The following is a 22,451-nucleotide window of genomic DNA, read 5'->3' as shown; positions in this document are numbered from 1 at the left end:
TGAGAGCTGATGGGAAGAGAGGCAGCTCAATAATAATTATCTCACACAGTCATGAATACAACTATCCTGGGAGACCAGCTGCCTTCAATCCTAACTTGGCAACTTACTCTTCAAGTGCCTCTTGAAGGCTGGTGGTTACTTTCCTCTCTAAACATCAGTTTTTATTGCATGGAATTGTCATAAGAATTAAGTGGCTCAGTATGTGGGAAGCACTGAGATAAGTACCTGACACATGGCAAACACCCACCAAATGTCAGTTGTGCCATTATTTTATAAAGGACTCCATTACGCATTATCACCTGTGACCCTCAAAACACCCTGATGAAACAGACGAGGTGTTTATTAGCCCCATTTTGCAAATAAGAAAACCAAGGCTCAAGAAAGGAAAAAAAAAAACATGAACTAAAGGTCCCATAATCACAGAGCAGCTGAGCTGGGACTTGACCCTCGGTTCCTAGATGAGCAGATGACTTAGTATGAACTCAGCACAAGTGCATTGAATGAAATGTGTAAAAATCTTAGTTATCCTAAAGGTGCTTCTCAAATGCCATTTCCTCCATGAAGCTATTCATTATCATCTTCCCCTGGAAGTCACTTCTCTCTCCCTTGTACTTCCCCAAACTTCTTTTTGTGTTATCCAGGAGATTTTTCTTGGTCACTCCCATATTGTAGAAGGTGTTTTGAAGATCACTGTTGAAAATGTGCAAAGGAGCCCTTTGTAAAATAATATGCAAGTTCCACCTCTCCCCACTCCACCCCTAGGTTTGTGTAAGCTTTCCTGTATGGCTGTGTGTTAAACAACTTGATGTTTCTGTTTAGGGCCCAAAGCAATGTTTTGCATGCGATGGGCCCTCCAGAGTAACAGCTGAAGTTGGAAGCATGAATGTGGGACTCCACACCAGGTGTCACGTAAATGTGAAGTGTGCAGAAAGAGCCCAGGAAAAGCCTGGGGGTGCTCCTCTGTACCAGCACGTATTTCTGCTCCTTCTTGGAGCTCCTGAGCATCTATGACTGGGGCAGCTGAATGTACTTCATGGAGTGCCACATGTCCAACAAGCTGACAGGTCAGGTGAAGTCATTTCCATCCAGTTTTCCTGAATATTATTTTATTGAGACTCTTGTCACTGTAAATATCTGAGCCTGGGAGGAAAATGTGTTAAGAGAAAAATGTAGGAAAACACTGTGCCGATTTTTCTTAGAGATATTGTGATTCACTCTTCCACATTTTCCAGGGTGCAAACTACTTTGCAGTACCTCACTCTGTGCTCCACCTGCCTCTGAAAGCTTACCACTCTCCTTTGCTCTTCCTCCAAGCATCTTCTCCTTGTGACTCTCTTGCTCTCTGGTTGCTCTAAATCCCAGGGCATAGAATGGGCAAGGATCCAGGAGCAGTGTAGAAGGGGACAGGAATTTATTTCATTGCTTAATAACCCTGCTCACACCTTCATCACTAAATATTAATAATGCTCTGAGGACCTTTACTCCTTACAGTAGCTTCACATCTTACATGGAGTCAATATTTCATAATGGTTATGAACTTGGAGTCTAGCACTACTGGGGTCTCTGAATTCAAATTCCAGCTCTCCAGCTTGGTAGCTGCATGACTTTAGCAGTTATTTAACTACCTCAGGTTGCTCACCTACAAAGTGGGGATGATATATCTTCATATAGTTATGAGGATTAGATGAGTTAATATTTACAAAGTGTTTATGCCTGGTACATAGATAAAGGCATGTAAGTATCAGGCTTCATTTTTCAAAAGCTGGTAGATAGTACAAAAATTGCATATAGGCAGTATTTTCCTTAAAATCCCTATGACTCATGAATTGTACCACTTAGAATACTACAGGTAGCTTATTTAGTTGAGTGTCTAATTAAAGATTTGGCTTGTATTTAGAGGCCATGTTGTGTGAAGAGTATGTGTCTTTAAACTTGCATTCAACACAAAGAGGTGCTCTCAAACAATAGCTCACAGGAGAGGGCTGAGACTACCCAAGGGAACTACAGATTCTCCTCTCCCTTTTCACACTCTTTCTGACAAACACATTCAGAGTAAAATGCTAGGCAGAATTGCCTGTTGCTTATATTAAATAACTCACTCTTGGCTCTCACTAAGCATGTGGCTGCATTTGTAAGTTACCCACATGTATGAGGTGATTCCCCTCTACTGTAAACTGTGAGGGAAGCGCACTGGACTGAAATCAGGAGACTATCCTTGCCACAGCTGTTATGGGGCCTTGGGGAAGTCATTAAACCTCACTGGCCATTAAATGATTACTAAGGTCTCTACCAGTGCAAATGGTCTGTGATTTTATTAGGCCCAGAAGGGAGCTGATGAGAATAATCAGATGTCTAATTTGTGCCTTTGGTCTCCTCTCTATAGACTGTTAATTAGGTGAAAAATATAGTGGGACTTTATTATTTCAACTGGAATAGAGGGAGGGTTGCCTGATCTCAAAGCCCTCCTTTTAGCCTTCATGGCAAGGCTATCATGTTCATTTAAGTGTTCAAGTTCATCTTCATGTTCAGTAGAGATTTATCTAATGCCATTCTCCTAAGCAGCATCCTTTATTTTATTACTACTTGATTATAGAGTACGTAGGAGTAGGGTAAGTACTGAGGACACCTTTTTGACTGACAGAGGGGAGAACTTCTCCTGCTAGCCCAACCAAGAGGGTAAGCACTGGTTTCTGTGTCCAGGTTCTGGAAGAAAGTGTTCTAGGAAGTGGGTCTAGGAGATGTTTCCTATGCTCCCTCTTTTCCTTTTGTTCTCCCTTTCTGTTTGATTCCCATGAGAATCTGTTTGAGGAAAATCTGGCAAGTGTTAGGCATGATTATTGTTTGTCCTTGTGACATGGAGAGAAGAGAAGGATATAGAAAGGAGAAAAGTGTGGGGCTCATGTTGACTTTTAAAGTTCAAATTAAATTCTGGAGAAACCTAGTAATTTTTGACAAGACTTTTTGAGACAAAAACAAAGAAAGAGCTCATTTAAAGATCATTAAGCCAGGATCTATTACTCCAGGCACATGTTTCCAAGTTTCTTTTTTCTCTCTCTCCGCTGGACACCGAGTTCACATTCTGAGCTTATGCCATTCTGCCAGGGGCTATATTGTGTCATTTGTTTCCCTTGCAGAGAGTGTCAATGAAGACCTCAAAGTCTGGAGAAAAATGATCTTTCATGGAATAAGAAGTATACCTCCTGCTACATGTTTTTGTCTTACTGACCTCTGATACCTGAAACACATGGCTCTGGGTCTGTAGAAAGTCAACTGATCAAACTCCTCCTCACCATGCATCAACTGTTCAGACTGGTTTTGGGACAAAAAGATCTTTCACGAGCTGGGGACCTCTTCTCCTTAGATGACTCTGAGATTGAAGACAGCCTGACAGAAGCTTTGGAGCAAATTAAGATAATTAGCTCATCCTCAGTAAGTAAACTGGTTTACAGACTACATCTCTGAAATGGCCTATCCTAGAGCTAGAGATTTGTACATACCCTGGCAGAAGAATCTTTGCAGGGGAAAGAGGAAATACCACTAATATGGGTCTTTCTTAACTCTGCTCTGTGGTTTTGTTGGCATCTAAGAAATAACAGTAGGGAAGTCATGGCTTAGCGGGGGCAGTTAGATTGTCTTTTGCCCACTCACAAAGACCAGAATTCTGAAAATTGCAGACCAGGGTGGAATTCTCACAAAAATATTATTTAGGGGCTATTTTTATTTCCTTGAAATGACACTGAGAGGAGAGGGAGCAAATCCAGGGAAAAGCAGACCTGCAGAGCAGCACAATAGCATCGGTAAACAAGAGCAGGGTGTGTGGGGGAGGCTGAATAATGAAAGAAGGCAGGATGACACTTCCTGCCACGCAGGTAATATGAGACAAGGACAACAATCGCTCGGCTGCCAGAAGTGACAGTTGCCCAGGGCTTGATAACGCTAATTCTGTTTACTTCTGTATTGTCTCTATTTTTTATCTTTCTCTTGCTTCTTTTTCTACCCACCCACACCCCTGCTCCCTGGACCCGCCATTTAATTCCACCCACCCATTATTAGTCCCCAGTGTGATCAGACAGATGTAAAACCTCCCATCAATCCTTGCATTCCTTTGCTTCTCTTCAATGTCAAGATTATGAATTCTGAAAGCACTTCCCAAAGGGGATGGATGTGGAGTGCCCAGTGTGCTTTCATGTTGACCGTCTTGATTATACTTGGACCCTCCACGAGACTGGTCCCACTTCAAAGGCCTAGGGCCACCAGGCATCCACCCACATCCTCCCAGCTCAGCAGTGTTTGCCAACACTTGGCACAGACACCCACTGGGAAGAGGAAAGTGGTGGGGCTCAAGCCATACAATACTGAACTGGCAAATGTGTGTGTATTTCAGAAACAACAGCGCTCTTCCATGTTACAAAGAAGATATATTTGAAAGGTATACTGGCAACCTATGCAGCCTCCTCTTCAAGCCTATTTTCTCTTGCTGGCTGCCATTAACATCCCAAACTCCCCCCCAGTGACCAATGAAGTCACTGCTCAAAAAACTCTTCTTTTTCTCAGGTAACGTCTTTGATGGCAATTACTCATCCACATCTTTTCCAGAACATTAATCAACTTAGTTTGACTCAAAGCACAACATATTCCTGGTACATTTTCATTTTCTGGGTAAGATTTTTGTCCTGTTTTCAGAAACCCGTTTTTTCACAGTCCTCTGCAAATAAATTGGCTGAAAATTACACTGGGTTTTCATCTTCTTAATAGGAAAGCAAAACAAAACAGAAATCAAAGATCACATAGGTTCCCTAAAGCCTACTTCCACTAGAGGTCACTAGTGGCCAGTTATTTGTTTTGTTTCCATCATTATTTCTTTTGTTTCCATAATTGCTTGTTTCACAGACATCAAATTCAGAATTTTAGGACTGGTGACTCAGTTCTATTATATAGCTCCACTGGTTAACTATTAAGGCTGGCAGGTCCCTTGTCATTAGGATCATCGTCCATTCCTTAAGCTGTCCAAATAGCATCTCACTCTATCAGGAGTTCTGGAGAGCCAGGAGTTGTTGTGTCTTCTTCATCTACTAACTTTTACCACATCTGACTTCTTCCATTTTTATATCTGTAACCCCTTCATGGAGCAGAAGAAAAATGGTAGCTTCTAATTTATATATATCAAGTTTGATGTTACCAATGCCAGCAGCTCCTTATCTTCCTTTTCTGATTAGCACATGGAACCACCATGCCTGCTCTATGGCTTACTTCCCTGTTAGCTGTGTCCCATCCTTCTCTCAGATCCAGCCCCAGCTATTCCTCTCTAGGCCTTTCCTAATGACCTTGGATCTCAGTAATCAATTCCACTTCTCAGTTTCTCTTCAGAAATGTAGAACAGGAAGGGATCTTCTAAATTGCCTTTTCCAACTTCCAGCACAGAAGATTGCTGAAAAATAGGTGGCTTCTCCTGCACTTGCAGTGATGAGAATATGCTGGGTTTCTAATATTGTTACCTGCTCCTCAGTTCCCTTTGGTAAATTGTCCCTTTCCGTTACATGAAGCCTTGATGGCGTCTCCATCAAGGTTACCTACCGTGAGTGCCCACTACCCTTCCCTATCAGGGGTGGGGGAGAGAAGAGGTGAGACACATGGCCCAAGCTTGAAAATCAGAAGTTTTTCCCCAGTAATTTTAAGAAAGATATCAGCAGAGGGTGATTTATCATGAGGACGGTGCCCTAAAGAAACAATACTTTACTTCCTCCCCCTCCATCATTGTAGCTGCCTTGATCACTGCTCCTTTTAAGGCCTGGTCCTTCACTTTCTCCTTCAAATATGTGGGCCACCTCTTATCTTATTATTATTGCTATTATTATTATTATTTGCTGTACTTATTCAGACTTTTTCTGTTGCTTATGATCAAAGAACCTGACAAAGAGATAGCTGTTTCATTGTTGGGAGTTCAAATGGTTAACATGTTCCTCTGCTTAGCCAGATGAAATCTTACTTTGTACTTTCTAACTGTTGTCTCTGTTCTGGTCTCTGCCTCCAACAATCAAAAGAGTCTGCCCTCCATTTCTACAAGAAAAACTTTAAACCTTTTGAAGATAAGCACCAGGCTTCACCTCTGGCTTATCTCCTCCCAGCTAAACATCTTAGTGTTTTTGGGTTTTTCCATGAAAAAGAAGGAGCCTGTGTCAGGGAAAGGTTACACCACCTCATGTTGTAGCCCTCAATTGTCAGATCTGGAAAACTCAATTTTGTTGGTACCTGAGAAATGCTATCCAAATCATGCTATCCAAACACAAGACTTGGAAATATAAATTAGAACACGATGTATTGATTTACGATGAAAATTATAACTCATACAGATCAGAATTCTTGTGTGTTTCATGCTGTTCTCCTCAAGTCTGTTTACTCAGTCTTTCTTTGGATAAGAAATACTTTTATTGATTAGATTTCTTCCTCCTCCATTGCAATCACATTCCAGCTCTTCCTCCCTGAGATTACATCTAACTCACTTGCAAAGTCACCTATGAAAAAGTAATGTCTTGGTTTAGGCCTGTACTGGCTAATCCCAGTCATATGAGTGGACTTTATTGGTTTAATCCTCAAAGGACAATCTTGTTTCTACCTTGTTAGAGAAGGCTTCATTGAAGCTCCCAAGTATTGCCTACACTCTTAACATTCTGGTTACCCGCCTTTGGAATAGTCCTAATTTATTATTGTAACTTATCGTTGCCCAATGCTCAGACCAATTGCTTAGAACAACTACTAATACTAGTCAAATATTCTGTGTTTTTAAAAAATCAGTTGTCCACATTTATCTTGTGATGTGCTAAGGCATTCCAGTTGAATCAAGACTTGTAATTACAGAAGTTTAAATTTTTTAAAGTGTATTCTGCCACATTTTAAACAATGCAAACAAAATTATTGTCTTTAAGCCCTCATTCCAGAATATGCCTTTTAAACATCATGATTCTGTCAAATATATTACTTATCACTTTCAGCTCTGTGGAATCCAAAAATGTGGCAAACAAGCCTCCAATCCTTCCCCCAGAGCCACTCACAAAATAATTAAACCTTACTAGATTTCACTCTCCAGTCCATGTCCTCTTTTTCTACCAGTTACTACAAAATACTGCTATGAAATACTTTGCCCTTATGTTTCACTTTGAAAATGTGACTCCTCAACTCAATATCCTCTCCAAGTTCCCAAACATACCTTTAAGTTTTGTCTTTTCATTTTAAGTCCTTTCTAGACCACTTTTACCTAATAATCACTTGTACGAACTTGGCTTTCCTCCCAGGCTACTCCAAATGAGATTGTCTCATCCACTTCTCCCACCTTTCCCTTGGTGTTCACCTCGTGCCCAACTGATCCATCCACCTTCCAGTACTCTTTATTTTTCTTTTAACAATGAAACACACCAGGCACACAGAATCACCAACTTTAACATGTTAGGTACAATTGAAAATCCCTGCATATCTGTTTTTAATCTAATTCTCCTCCATCATGCTTCCCAAGGTAACCAATATCCTGCTTGTGGTATTTAGCTATGCATGTTTGCTTTTTGTTTTTGTTTTTGCTACATATCCATGGTTCCAAAGTGAATTATAGCATAATATTTCGTATTTTTAAACTTTATATAAATGTTGTCATAGGGCTCAAATTACATTTTTGAGATTTGTCTATATTGGTGCATGTAGTTTCAACTCATTTATTTTTGCTGAGGCAGAGTATTCCCTTATAAAAATGTGCTACAATGTGTCCATTCTTTTTTTAGTCTACATTTATTATTTAAACAGTGCTACAGTAAACATCCTTGTAATTGGAAATTTTGGCCAATTATTTCTAAAGTTCTAAATACTTGTAATTGCCAAGTATTTCTGAAGTACACAATTAAAAGTGAAACAACAGGTTTTAGGGTTTTGTGTCTTTGCAACTTTATGATTATACCAACAAATTGCTTTCCAACGTGGATGTGCCACTTTACACACCCGACATCAGTGTCTGAAAGTTCCAGTTGTTTTATATCCTCACCAGTGCTTGTTTTTATCAGATTTTAAAAGTTTTTTTTTTAATCTAAGTGAAGCAGCACATAATTGTTTAAACATACATTCCTCTCATTATTACCGAGGTTGACCACTTTTTCATATGCTTATTTGCTATTTGCCATTTGTTTTCCTCTGAAGGAAGTGCCTACCACTTTACTTCCAGTGAAGTATCTGTTTATGTTTTTTTTTTCTTTTTTCTTTTGTAGTTTTAAAATCTTATTTTATAAACTGGAGTATTTTGTATATTCTTGTATTAGTCCTTTGTCACCTACACAGGTTGCATATCTCACTCTGATACACAACTTATCTCTTACCTTGTAATAAGTCTTGATATCTGGTAGGACAGTATTCCCAAACTTCTTTAACATTGCTTTGTTGGTTTCTGTTCTTTAATAATTTTATATTAAGCTTCTCCTGTTTTCTGAATAATTCTATCAGTATCTTAATTGGGTGTGATTTTATCTATAGATTAATTTGAAGAAAATTAACATCATTATGTACTGTCTTTATATTTATAGACACTGTATTTCTATCCCTTTATATGTTTTTAAATGTTGTTCAGAGAGGTTTTATGATATTTTTCCTATGAATGTTAAGAATATTATACATCTTTTGTTAAATGTATAAGTGTTTTATATTTTTTTTGAGAATATGAATAACATTCTTTTTTAAAATTATATTTTCCAATTATATTTTCAGTTGATTACAACATAAGTGATTCTTGTATAGTGATCTTATGTTCATCAAACTCAATTCTCCTACTAATCCCAATAATTTGTCTATATACATTTTCCAGTTTATTCAACAAATATTTATTAGCTGTCTACTACGTTTCAGACACTGTGCTGGATGTTAGGATATAAGAGTCATCAAAAAAGACAAAAAAAAAGCCCTCTGACATCATCCATTTAATCGAGTAAGACAGAAAATAAACAAATAAGGAAGATACGTAGTGTATTAGAAGATAAGGAAGTGCTATGTAGAAAATTAAAGCAGAGGGCAGTGACAGGGTATTGGAGGCTTGAAATTTTAAATAGGGTGGACAAGGTAGTCCATACTGAGACAAAAGCTGACATTGAAGCAAAACTTGAAGGAGATGAGAGAGCAATACTTGTGGGTATCTGGAGAAAATCATTTCAGGCAGAGGAACCATTAAGTACAAAGGTCCTAGGGTTGTAGACTGGAGTTTCTGAGGTCAGTGTGGCTGTAGTGAAGGGAACAATGGGGAAACGGAGATGAGGTTAGGAGAGAAGTGGAGGCTGGATTGTTGGAGTCTTGGGCAGCCACTGGAGAGTTCTGAGCAGAAGTAACATGGTCTGATTTTTCTATTCCTGTTTTGGGAACAGTCTGTGGAAAGGCAAGAGTGAAATCAGAAAGGCCAGTTAAGTGGCTACTGAAATAATTCAGATAAGAAGCAGCAGAGATTCTGACCATCATGGAGCAATAGTGGTGGTGAGAAGTGTTCAGATGATCCTAGATGTATTTTGAAGATAGGACCAACAGGATTTGCTGAAGTATGTGCGTGTGATGAAGAGAGAGAGGGGTGGCGGGGGAGAGAGAGAGAGAGAGAAAGAACAAACTGAAGATTTTTGGCCTGAAAAACTAGCATAATAAAACTGTCAATAAGTAAGATGAAGACGACCAAGGAAGGAAGGAATTTGGAGAGGGAGGGTGAGGGGAAGGGAGTGTAGGAAGAATCACAAGTTTCACTTTACATGCGTAAAGTCTGAGCTGTCAGAATTCTGAGTAGAGATGTGCAAGTATTGTATGTATGAGTCTGGAGCAGGAGAGAAGTCTGGGCTGGCAATCATAATTTTGGAACTTGTCAGCCTTGAGACTGAGCGAGATCACCAAGGGAGTGAGTGCAGACAGAAAGTAAAAAGTCCAGAGAGTGAGTCCAGTACTTAAAAGTTAAGGAGATGACGAAGGACTAGGAAAACAAACTGAGAAGAAATATCCAGTAAAAAAAAAAAAAAAAAAAAGAAAGTCAGAAGATAATGGTGTCCTGAATGCCAGGTGAATAAACTGTTCCAAGGACAGAGTGATGTCAAATGCCACTGATTAGTCAAGTGAGATTTGTCACTGATTGGTCAAGACTGAGAATTGCCTGAGGTTCAGACACCTGAAGGTCATTATGACTCGACAAGAGCAGTTGTCACTGGATGGGTCAGACTGAAAGCCAGATTGGAGTTAGTTCAAGATGGTGGGAAGAGAAGAAAGGAAGAAAATGAGCAGTGACAACCCTGGGCATTTTCCCATAAAGATCAAAGAAATGGGCTGGTATTTAGAAAGAATGGGATGGGGAGAGAGGAGAGAATCAAGAAAAAATATGTTTTAAATGGAAGAAGCACCTTCCTTGATTTTTTTATGCATAAGTCACCACTTTAAAATAATTATGGTTTTGTTTCTTCCTTTCCAATCCTTATTCTGTTATTTGATTTCTTTGTCTCACATCCTGACTAGCTCTCCAGAACTAGATTGACTAGAATGAGTTATCCTTCTCTCTTTTTATTTGAAGAGAGTTTTCTGACTTTTCAGTGTAAGCAAGATGTTTGCTCCAGGCTTTTGGTTAATGCTCTTTATCAGATTAAGGAGGTTCCATTTATTCCTGTTTTTCTAAGAATTGTTTAATTTTATCAACTGATTTTTCTATCCTCTTGAGATAATCCTATTTTCCCCTTTAATCTGTTAATGTGGTGAATTACAGTAATAGATTTTTCAAATATAGAACCATTATTGCATTCCTGGAGCAAAATAAAATTTGTTGTTTATTTTAATACATTTTAAAATTTGGTTTGCTATTTTTAAAGTAGTTTTAGAACTATGTATATGAGATTGGACTTTAATTGCCCTTTTTCCACTGTCTTTACTTGGCTTTGATATCAAGTTATACACAGTAGTTTCATAAAATGAGTTCAGAAATGTTTCCACATTTTCTGTTATCTGCAAGAGTTTTGTAATATTGTGACCTAATCCTCAAAGATTTCATAGAATACTGTAAAACTCTCTGGCACTATAAATTTGTGTATTTTAATAGATTTTTAAGCTACTGATTCAACCTCTTTGAGGAAAATTAGGAATGTTGCTTCAGTCACTTTTGGTAAAGTATATTTTCTGAGCAATTTTATATTTTATCTGAGTTTTCAAATTTATTAGTATCAAATTGTTTGAATTATTATTTTTTGGCAGCATCTGTATTCATTGATATCTTATCAATATTTTCAAAGCTTTGTCTTCTACTTTTCAAAGTTTTGATTTATTGATCATCTGTATAGGATCATTTCAAAATGTCATTAATTTCTTTTTAAGTCTTTACTACTTTACTTTTTGTACTTTCTATGTATGGCTTTATTCTGCTGTTCTTTTTTTTAGTCTCTTCAATCATATAATTAGGTTATTGATTATTTTAACTTTCTTATTTTCCAATATAAGCATGTAAGACCATAAATTTCTTGCTAAGTAACATTTAGCATCATTCTACGAGTTTTGAGATATGTTTTTATTGTAAATTCTAAATATTTTCTTAGTTTTATTGTGACTTCCTCTGACTCACAAGTAATTTAGAAGTTAGTTTTAATTTCCCCAAGAATTCTTACAATCTTTTTGTTGTTAAGTTAAATCTTGACTGCATGTAGTCAGAGAATGTGAACTGCATGATACTAGTTATTTCGAAGTAGTTGAGACTTGCTTTGTCACAGAGTTTATGGCTAATCTGTGTAAATAATAATAGCTAATACTTATGTGGCAGAAACTGTTCTAAGAGCTTTCCACATGTTAATATATGTATTTCTTTCAGTAGATTTTTGAGATAAGTATACTAGTTTTATAGTATTCCCATTTTATAGATGAGGAAACAGGCATAAAAAGGTTAATAATGTAACTTGACCAAGGTTGTATAGCTAGTAACTAGTAGAAACAAAAATCAAGCCCAGAATGTGAGTTCAGAAACTATTCTTAGCCACCAAACTATGCTGCCTCTTTTTTTTTTTTTTTTTTTTTTCCTTGAGTCAGAGTCTTGCTCTTTCGAGTGCAGTGGTGCACTCAACCTCCGCCTCCTGGGTTGAAGCAATTCTCCTGCCTCAGCCTCCTTGGTAGCCGGGTTACAGGTGCCCACCACCACACCTGGCTAATTTTTGTATTTTCAGTAGAGATGGGATTTCACCATGTTGGTCAGGCTTGTCTGGAACTCCTGACCTCACGATCCATCCTCCTCGGTCTCTCAAAGTGCTGGGATTACAGGCATAAGCCACCGTGCCTGGTCTATGCTGCCTCTTTAAATGTTTAATATGTTCTTGAAAGGAATGTGTATTCTCTAATTATTGGATATCTTAATATCTATATTATTATATATTAAATATGTTGATTAAAGAACTCTTGTTAATGATATTGTTCAAATTTTGTATATCCTTAGTAAGTTTCCATTTGTTTGGACTGTCAGTTACTAACAGATATGTTTTACATTTTCCATTATAATTTTGAGTTTGCCAATTTCTCCTTGTAATTTTGTCAAGCTTGCCTTTATTCATGTAGGGGCTTTTTTATTATGATGCAGAAGTTAGAGATTGTTATTTCTTTCTTGGAAAACTTTTCTTTTCATTAGTATATACTGAGCATTTTTATTCCTAATAAGTTTTGCCTGTTTTCTTTGGAGTAGAAGTTATCTATTTTTTCTCTATCTTTTTACTTTTACCTTTCTATGTCATTGTGAATTAAATGTAATTTGTAAATGTTATATAAGTAGATTTTTTCAATAATCCAAATAGAAAATATCTGTCTTTTAATTGGTAAATTTAGTCAACTCACACTTACTATGATAAGCTATCTATTTGGATGTATTTCATTTTATTTGTGTTATATTTTCTGACTTTATCATGTTTATTTTTATCTTTTTTCTGAAAATTTTTAATTGACTGAGTTTTTATCACTTTATTTTCTGCCACTCTTGGGGCTAGTGGATTGATGATTATGTATTCTATTTCTATTATTTTAATATAGTTGTCTTTAACATTTTAGCAAATATACTGATGCTATTTCATCAATTCTAAGATAGACATTTTCCCATATTAAAATCTCTGAAATAGATGTATGTTTTATAATTGATGACAATCTTCCAATTGCTGTTGGCCAGACGGTAGTCATACATAGTTGTCATGGCCTCCATGTGCAGGAACTGGTCATATTGTTCTTCATATTGTTACCATTCTAACTGAATTGGATACCTTATTGTTCCTACCAATTTTGAGTTAAATATCCATTTAAAATGTTTTCAAAACTACTAGACTATAATGTGGCACTGAAACAGAAACTTATTGTGTATGCAGAAAGGCGTGCAGAGATAGCATCATGGTATATAAGTTTTATATTAGTTAACCAATCATTGGGGGAATGACAGCAATTCCACATTTTCTTGCAAAATAATAACTGGGCACTATATGGAACCTAAAAAAGATTATAGTTTTTGTTACTGAGATATTGGTAAAAGATCACCTATTACACTATAATAAGTAATGCAACTGAGGGCAGGAGAAATGGACAGTTCTCTTAGAATAGATGAAAGAAATTTCAAGGAAATGAGAGTCTAGTATGCTCAATTAATATCCTGTATAGGACTCTCTTGGAGGCATGATGCCCCTCACAATTTAACTGGCAGTCTCTTCTCTTTGTTTATGACACACGAAATAATCATAGATCTTCTCATTGATGCCATCTTACATTTGATTAATTGCAGTAACTATGTCTAAAGTTATTCGGGAAGTCTATTCTCCTCCTATTCCTTGAAGTACCTTGGAATACTTTAATGCCCATCTTACATGTTATTAACCAGCACTTTTATTTACTTGTGTAACACCCTTGAAACTATTCTTTTTAAATGACAGGCTTTTAAAAAATATATAGTCAATGCTTGCTTAAAGTGCCTAATATTTCCCTGTTTCTTTTTTCACCTTTATTTTTTTATTGACTTTCTTTTGTTTGTTTTCCAGAACCCAAGTTCTTGTTTTCTGAACTATACACTTTAAACGTATCTTTAGCAAGTGCAGTGACATGTCCCTGTAGTCCCAGTTACTCAGCATGCTGAAGTAAGAGGATCATTTGAGACAGGACTTTGAGGCTACAGCATGCTATAATTGCATCTCTGAGTAGCCACTGTACTTCAGCCTGGGCAACATAGCAAGACCCCATCTTTGGGGAAAAGAAAGCCCTTCAGTAAAGGTGCGTTAATGATAAACTCTCTAAATATTTGTTTTTCTTAAAAAGTCCTTATTTTTACCCTTAATTTTGAATAATTACCAGAATATGCATTTCTAGCTTGGCAGCCATTTCATTTCTCAGTAGTTTCTATTATTGCTGTTATGAAATGTGTTGTCAGTTTAATTGCCATTTCTTTATACTCAATCTACTTTTCTCTCTATTTAATATTTTCCCTGCGCCTTTGGTGTTCTATGGTTTCACTATTACATGTCTAGATGTGGTTTTATTTGTATATTCCTACTCAATCCTTATTGTGTTTTGTGAGTTTGAGGGTTTTATGTCTTTTTTCAATTTTGTAAAGTTCTTAAACTTTTTCTCAAATATTAACTTTTACATCTGATCTTTCCTTTTGGAAATCATATTTATTCACTCAGTTGTGCATCCAACAAATATGTATTGAGTACATACTCTCTTCTAGCAATATTCTAGGCATTGAGAACATAATAGTACAAAAAAAAAAGACAAAATCATCACCCTCATATCTGTCATATTCTATCCTATTTTGTCTTCCATATTTCTTGATCTATTATATTTTCCAACTCTATGTGATATATTATTTTCTCAGCTCTATCTTCCAATCCATTAAGTCTTTTCTTCAGCTCTATCCATCCACTGTTTCATCCATCTACTGAGGTTTTAATTTCTAGAGGGTTCTTTTTAAAAAACAAAATTTCTGGTTTTTAAAAAAGTGATTTGGTCTTTAAAAAGAAAAATAATTATTCTTTATACATTGACTGATTTTGAACATATAATTTAATAATTTGAGGTCAATAATTTCATTACCTGAAATTTTTAAATATCTAATCTGCTCTGTGTTTAATCTGTTGACATGTGCTCATATTGGCTTATTTTCTTGGGTGTTTTGTAATATTAAATTTTTAAGTTCAGCATAAATAAGATTTTATTTGTGTAAGTACTGAGTGGTCTGGATTCAGTGTGGTACCTTCAATGTAGTTTATATTTGCTTCTCCTAGGAATCCCAGCAATATTGTCAGTTCTGAGCTCACTTGTTGTTAGTGGTGGTGACATCTTGCCTTTGGAGATTCTTGAAGTGATAGAATAAATGGCATAATATATCATTATATACACATTGTGTGTGTGTGTGTGTGTGTGTGTGTGTGTGTGTGTATGCTTTTAAAAGTGGAAAGAGGGATAAAAATATACAGGATTATTAGTATGGATGCCAATGTAGAATATGACTATAAGAGGGTAATAACTATGTGGTCCTTGTGCCGTACATTATTAAGTAGTTGTGGAATAAATGTATAAAAATATCAACCACACGAGAAAATGTTTGTGAAGAAATTCAATTACCTCTCCTCCCTGACATCATAATTTATACCTATAAAACACTGCAGACACACCAAAAGGGTCCTAGAACTGATAAACAACTTCAGTAAAGTTTTAGGATACAAAGCTCAATGTACAACAAGCATTAGCATTTCTACACACTAGTAACATTCAAGATGAGAGCCAAAACAAGAATACAATCCCATTTACAATAGCTGCAAGAAACTAAAATACCTAGGAATGCATCTAACAAAGGAGCCAAAAGATCTCTGCAGGGACAACTACAAAACACTGCTGAAAGAAATCACAGGTGACACAAACAAATGGAGAAATATTCCATGCTCATGAATTGAAAGAATCGGTATCATGAAAATAGCCATACCGCCCAAAGCAATCTATAGATTCAACACAATTCCTATCAAACTATCAACATCAGCTGGGTGCGAGTGACTCACACCTATAATTCCAGCACTTTGGGGGGCCAAGGCAGGTGGATCACTTGAGGCCAGTTTGAGACCAGCCTGGCCAACATGGTGAAACCCTGTCTCTACTAAAAATACAAAAAATTAACTGGGTGTGGTGGCACATGCCTGTGGTTCCAGCTACTCAGGAGACTGAGGCACAAGAATCACTTGAAACTGGGAGGCAGAAGTTACAGTGAGTTGAGATCACATCACTGCCTTCCAGCCTGGGTGAGAGAGTGAGACTCAGTCTTAAAACAAACAAACAAACAAAAAACCTACCAACATCATTTTTCACAATGTTAGAAAAAACTATTCTAAAATTCATATATAACCAAAAAAGAATCCAAATACCCAAAGCAATCCTAAGCAAAATGTACAAAACTGGAAGCATCACATTACCAGAACTTAAACTATACTATAAGGCTACAGTAACTAAGACAACATGGTACTGTTATAAAAACAGACACATAGACCAATGGAACAGAATGGAGAACCCAGAAATAAAGCCACACACCTACAACTATCTGATCTTTGACAGAGTCAACAAAACTGAGCAATGAGGAAAGGACTCCCTATTCAATAAATGACTAGCCATATGCAGAAGAATGAAACTGAATTCCTACCTATCACCATATACAAAGATTAACTCAAGGTGGATTAAAGATTTAAATGTAAGATCTCAAACTATAAGAATCCTCAAAGATAATCTAGGAAACACCATTCTGGGCATTGGTCTTGGGAAAGAATTTATGACTAAGTCCTCAACCGCAATTGCAACAAAAACAAAAATTGACAAGTGGGACCTAATTAAGATAAAGAGCTTCTGTTTCTGTAGCAGTACCATGCTGTTTTAGTTACTATAGCCTTGTAACATAGTTTGAAGTCAGGTAATGTGATGCCTCCAACTTTGTTCTTTTTGCTTAGGATTGCTTTGGCTATTCGGGCTTTTTTTTTGGTTCCATATGAATTTTAGAATAGTTTCCTCTAATTCTGTGAAAAATGATGTTGATAATTTGATAGGAATTGTGTTGAATCTATAGACTGCTTTGGGCAATATGGCCATTTTAACAATTCTGATTTTTCCAATCTATGAGCTTCTTTCTGCACAGCAAAAGAAACTATCAACAAAGTAAACAGATAACCTAGAGAATGGGAGAAAATATTCGTGAACTATGCATCTGACAAAGTTCTGATATCCAGAATCAGTAAAGAACTTAAACAATTTGACATGCAAAAAACAATTAGTCCCATTAAAAAGTGGGCAAAGGACATGAACAGACCCTTTTCAAAAGAAGACATACAAGCAGCCAACAAACATGAAAAAGTGCTCATCTTTACCAATTATCAGAGAAATGCAAATCAAAATCACAATGAAATACTATCCCATACCAGCTAGAATGACCTTTGTTAAAAAGTCAAAAAACAGCAGATGTTGGTGAGGCTGCAGATGCAGAGAAAAGGGAAAGCTTATACCCAGTTGGTGGGAATGTAAATTAGTTTAGCCACTGTGGAAACCAGTGTGAAGATTTCTCAAAGAACTCAGAACTACCATTTGACCCAGCAATTCCATTACTGGGCATATACTCAGAGGAAAATAAATTATTCTACCAAAAAGACATATGCACTTTTATGTTCATTGCAGCACTACTCACAATAGCAAAGACATGGAATCAACCTAGGTGGTCATTAACAGTGGATTGGATAAAGAAAATATGGTACATATGCACCGTGGAATACTACACAGCCATAAAAAAGAACAAAGTCATGTCCTTTGCAGCAACATGGATGCAGCTAGAGGCCATTTATCCTAAGTGAACTAAAGCAGAAACAGAAACTAAATACCACACTTTTTTTTTCACTTATAAGTGGGAGCCAAGCATTTGGTACACATAGACATAAAGATGGGAACAATAGACACTGGGGACTCGAAGAAGGAGAGAAGGAGGGAAGGAATGAAAATCTTCCTATTGTGTACTATGCTCACTACCTGGGTGACAGGATCATTTATGCCCCCAAACCTCAGTGTCATAAAATATACCCTTGTAACAAACCTGCTCATGTACACTCTGAATCTAAAATAAAAGTTGAAATTATAAAAAATTTTTAAAAAGAAAGTGAGAGATAAATACGTTTCCAGACAAATAAAAACAAGGAATTCATTGACAACAGAGCTACTCAACAAGAAATGAAAGAATTTCTTCAGAGATAAGGAATATAATACATTCAGACACTTTTATCCATCCAAAAAAAATGAAGAACACTGGAAGTGCAATAAAGATATCTATTAGAAAGAAAGAGAAAAAGAAAGAAAGAAAGAAAGAAAGAAAGAAAGAAAGAAAGAAAGAAAGAAAGAAAGAAAGAAAGAAAGAAAGAAAGAAAGAGAAAGGAAGAAAAGAAAAGAAAGAGAATTTGTAACTCACTGTAGGTTATAAACCCAAAGCTGGCTTTTAGGGTTATGGTATCCTTAAGGGAAGTAAAAATAATAGCTAACATTTATCTGCACTTACTGCGCACCAGGCACTGTTGTAAATCCTTTCCATGTATTAACTCATTGAATACTTGCAACAATCCTAGGGGCCAGATATTAACAATATTCTAACTTTAAAAATTAGGAAAGAGAGGCACAGAGAGATAAGTGATTGCCTGAGATTGTGGAGCTAGTAAAAGCAGAGTGGAGCCCTTAGCATGGGCATTCTGAGGCAGTCCATGTTCTTAACCACTATGCTATGCTGCCTCTAAAGGAAGGGAGGGAGAAATGATCACATCCTCTGCCTTAGGACATCTCCATTGTTCTCTTTCAAGTTTCCATTCCCATGCCAAATTCATTCTTCCCACCACCAAATGCTGTATTTCAGGTATTCCCTCCCTTTTGCCAGTGGGCTATTCCCTGAAGACTGCTTTTAGCATAGGTAAGAGTGACTTAAAAGGTTAATGAATGATGAAGTGGAGGTGTAGTGTCTGTGGTTGAGTGAGAGTGAACCATCCTGATAAACAAGCCTGGAGCAGCACAATTTGTAGCTTTTTCATTGTCCTACTTCTCCAATTTGACACCCCACCACTTTAGGCTAAATTACTTTAAAATTGACAATGACTAGGTCACTGTAAGAATGACTCTCTAAATCTGGCTTGATGGGTTTGACATTAAGTAGATCTGGCCCTTAGAAGTTGCTCATTTTAATATGCACAGGTACTGACCCAATGTCCAGCCCAAACATAAACACATACACACATGTATTGCAAAAGAACAGGGTATTTTCTGGAATGCAAGTCAGAAAAACCCTAATTGCATAGCTGATCCTTTGCCAAAAAACTTTAAATGACTCGATTATACCACTAAAACAGGTTAAAATTTTTTTTTTGTCTTTTTGAATATTTGTTAAAGGAAGCAGTTAACTGTTTATTCAGGTTTTCCCCCTTTTTGGAGGAAATCTCATTTTGGAGAATTTTTTCTTCATGCCATATACAGAATTTGAATATATAAAATTTTTGAAGTTGAAAAATCTCTTTGTAGTAAAGTGCTGTGTAATAAGAAATTCATAGCTTTAAGAGGCTCACAGTAATATCAAAGTTCATAACTGATGTATCTATGCCTGATATATTACTATATTTGCTGCAATTATGAGCAATGTGAAGTAATTTATCTTTATGGACAGCTGCTTAACTTTTCTAGTTAGAAATCATAGCATATTTGCCTTATGTTCAACAATGTCACTGACACGATCCTATACACAATGGCCTCATTCGAAAGGCCCCTTTCAAAATTCTATGATAATTCATTACTCTCTTAGCACGGAAACTGAATCTTAGTGTTCATGACCAAGACACAGATGCCTGTCATATGTTTTTCATTGAGTTGCACCTTCCACTTTTATTGAGGCTTATTTCATTCAGACAAAAATCTCATTGCCATTTATTGATAAACTATTATTTGGACGTTGTTTGCTATGCTTCTCAGTGTCATCTGTATAAACTCTGTTCCCAGGAAAACAGACTCTGAAATGGTGATTACCATGCAGAACATTTATAGGGGAGTGCTCTGAGAAACAATACCTGTTAGGGAGTGGATGAAGCAGGATTGGGCAGAGGAAAACTTTGCACTGTAATGCAGCTGTGAATAAATAAAACAGCCTCAACTAATCTCACAGGGACCTCTGGAACTGGGATGACCCTTCAGAGTCATCCTACCACAAGGGACCAGGCCTTCATATCTCCATGAGGACTAGTCATTGAATGCAGGTTGTCCACTGGGAGGAGCAAAATGTTGAATGAGGCCATTCCCTTTGACCACAGAAAATTTCTATAGGCAGGCTCGGCTCCAAACCAACAGCTGAGAGAATGAGTACCTAGGTCCTGGAGCAGGGATTTGGGCAATGTATCATCTTTTCCGCTATAGTCTACCCCAGCACTGTTCTAAGTGGTATGCTTTGTATAATAAGTTTATCTTATGTGGAAACAGCTTCTCTGATAAGCTGATTGATCTCTTGTTCTGAGGTAATTTATAATAAGAAAGTTAGTAAGAGGATCTAACATGTCTGTGATTTACTGGTTTCCCTGAGGGATGGTGCCATTCTTCAGGCCCAGCATTAGCTTCTGTTGCTGGCAGATTTCACATGAGGGCAGTGTTGAATGATGCATAGCTTCTATCCCTCACCATAGCTATTCCATTTACGTGCCTACTGGATCACACTAGAGTGACTGATGACAGAGGCTTGATGTCATATGTAGCTGAGCCATTCTCTCTACTTTGTGTTTTATTGCCTCTTTTGTGATGAATGCTCTCATGGACATTAACACGGGATAAAAAAGATGTTTATACTTTGTGCCCAAGTCATGTGTCCACTACTCCAGTTCTTATCAAGGCTGCAATTGGTGTACATCATCTCTGTGGTAGGCTGAATAATGGCCCACAAAATATGTCCCTATCCTAAACCCCAGAACCTGTGAATGTAATCTTACATGGGCAAGGAACTTTTCAAATATAATATAATTAATAATCTTGAGATTGGGAGATGATCCTGGATTATATGGGTGGGCCCAATGTAATCAAGAGTCCTTATAAGAGGGTAAACAAGGTCAAAGGTAGAAGAAGGAGTGGGAATGATAAAAGCAGAGGTTAAAGTGATGTGCTTTGAAGATGGAGGAAGGGACCATGAGCCAAGGAATGCAGGTGGCCTCTAGAAGCTAGAACAGATTAAAAAAATAAAATGTCCTCACAGCCTCCAGCAGGCACCAGCCCTGCTGACACCTTGACTTTAGTCCAGTGAGACTGATTTTTGACTTCTAACCTCCAGAACTTTAATTTGTCAACACAAATTCTTGAGCCACTAAGTATGTGATAATTATTTGCAACTATAACAAAAAGGCAAATGCAGTATCCTTCCTCTACCACCTATTCTGGATTTCCTTCATCTTCAGCTAGCACCTCTGTTGATCTAAGTTGCTTCCTAGTTGAGTTACTCAGATGAGTTCCTGGACTCCATTCCTTTCTCAGGATGTGACTGCTCCATTGTCCATTTACCATCAAAATTAGGCAAGGGAGTACCAAGAGATATCCCCATTGTGTAACAGCAGCCTACTGTCTTCTAATGATCATGGCAAATTACTCCTGCCAGGTTGGCAACTCCTTTCTTAATCTGCTGGTCCCTTGACACAAAGAACCTGAGGTGACTGGGCTGTTGGGCTCATGCTACCTGCAAGGAATACAGTACCATGCAGTGGTCACTGTTTTAGTATGTGTATTGCCCCTTGGAGGATGGTGTTTCATCCTCAACAAGATATAAGGTTGAGTTGCTTCTTTGCAAGCCTCCTCCATTGATTTATCAGTCTAGTAGTATTGGGGTGGGGGCAGAAGAGGTTATGGTATGTGATAGAACCAGTGAGTCCCACGATCATGTGCCTACTGCTGTACATCCTTTGCTATAAAATGGTTATTTAGTTTGATGCAGTGTTATGTAGAATCCTATGTCAGCAGACCAAATACTCTGTGATCTCTCAAATAGTGAATCAGGCTTAAGCCCTGTGGGCAAAAAAAAACAAACCCAACCTTGGATTACATGTAAATTTCACTCAATATGATTGATGTCCCTTCTAGGGTGGGAAAGGTCTAATGTAAGTAACTTGCCACCAAGTGATTGATTTGTTTCCTTGAGGGATGGTGCCATTCTGAGGACTCAGCAGGGGCCTCTGTTGCTGGCAGATTTACATCAAGGCAGTGCTGGGTGATGCCTGGCCTCCATCCCTCGCCATGGCTACTCCATTTATGTGCTGACTGGATCACACTGGAGTAACTGATGACAGAGGCTTGGTTGGTGTCATTTGGCTGAGTCATTCCCTCTGCTTTGTGTTTTAGTGCCTCTTGTGTAGTGAACATTCCCATAAGCATAAAAGATGTTTATACTTTATGTCCAATCC

The 22,451-nt window shown here is 37.3% G+C and overlaps 1 protein-coding gene across 9 annotated transcripts in view; it reads left to right on the top strand.

The window, feature by feature from the left end:
• VEPH1 (ventricular zone expressed PH domain containing 1) overlaps positions 1-22,451 on the top strand; it is a 265,267-nt gene that overhangs the window by 5,360 nt on the left and 237,456 nt on the right. For 7 of the 9 annotated variants that reach the window (XR_013414535.1, XM_015131877.3, XM_001103348.5 and 4 more), the window contains exon 2: positions 3,135-3,429. The exons of the other annotated variants lie outside the window; for them this stretch is intronic. Coding sequence is in view for 6 of the 7 variants with exons in the window: in XM_015131877.3 (XP_014987363.2) it covers positions 3,292-3,429 (138 nt within the window). In the remaining variant the exon portion in view is untranslated. The remainder of the gene's footprint in view (positions 1-3,134; positions 3,430-22,451) is intronic. 9 annotated transcript variants of the gene reach the window in all.

The sequence above is a fragment of the Macaca mulatta genome, chromosome 2 (assembly GCF_049350105.2).
Source record: "Macaca mulatta isolate MMU2019108-1 chromosome 2, T2T-MMU8v2.0, whole genome shotgun sequence".
Classification (NCBI taxonomy): Eukaryota; Metazoa; Chordata; class Mammalia; order Primates; family Cercopithecidae; genus Macaca; species Macaca mulatta.
Note: the sequence above shows the minus strand (reverse complement) of the source record. Positions and strands in the feature narration are given on the sequence as shown.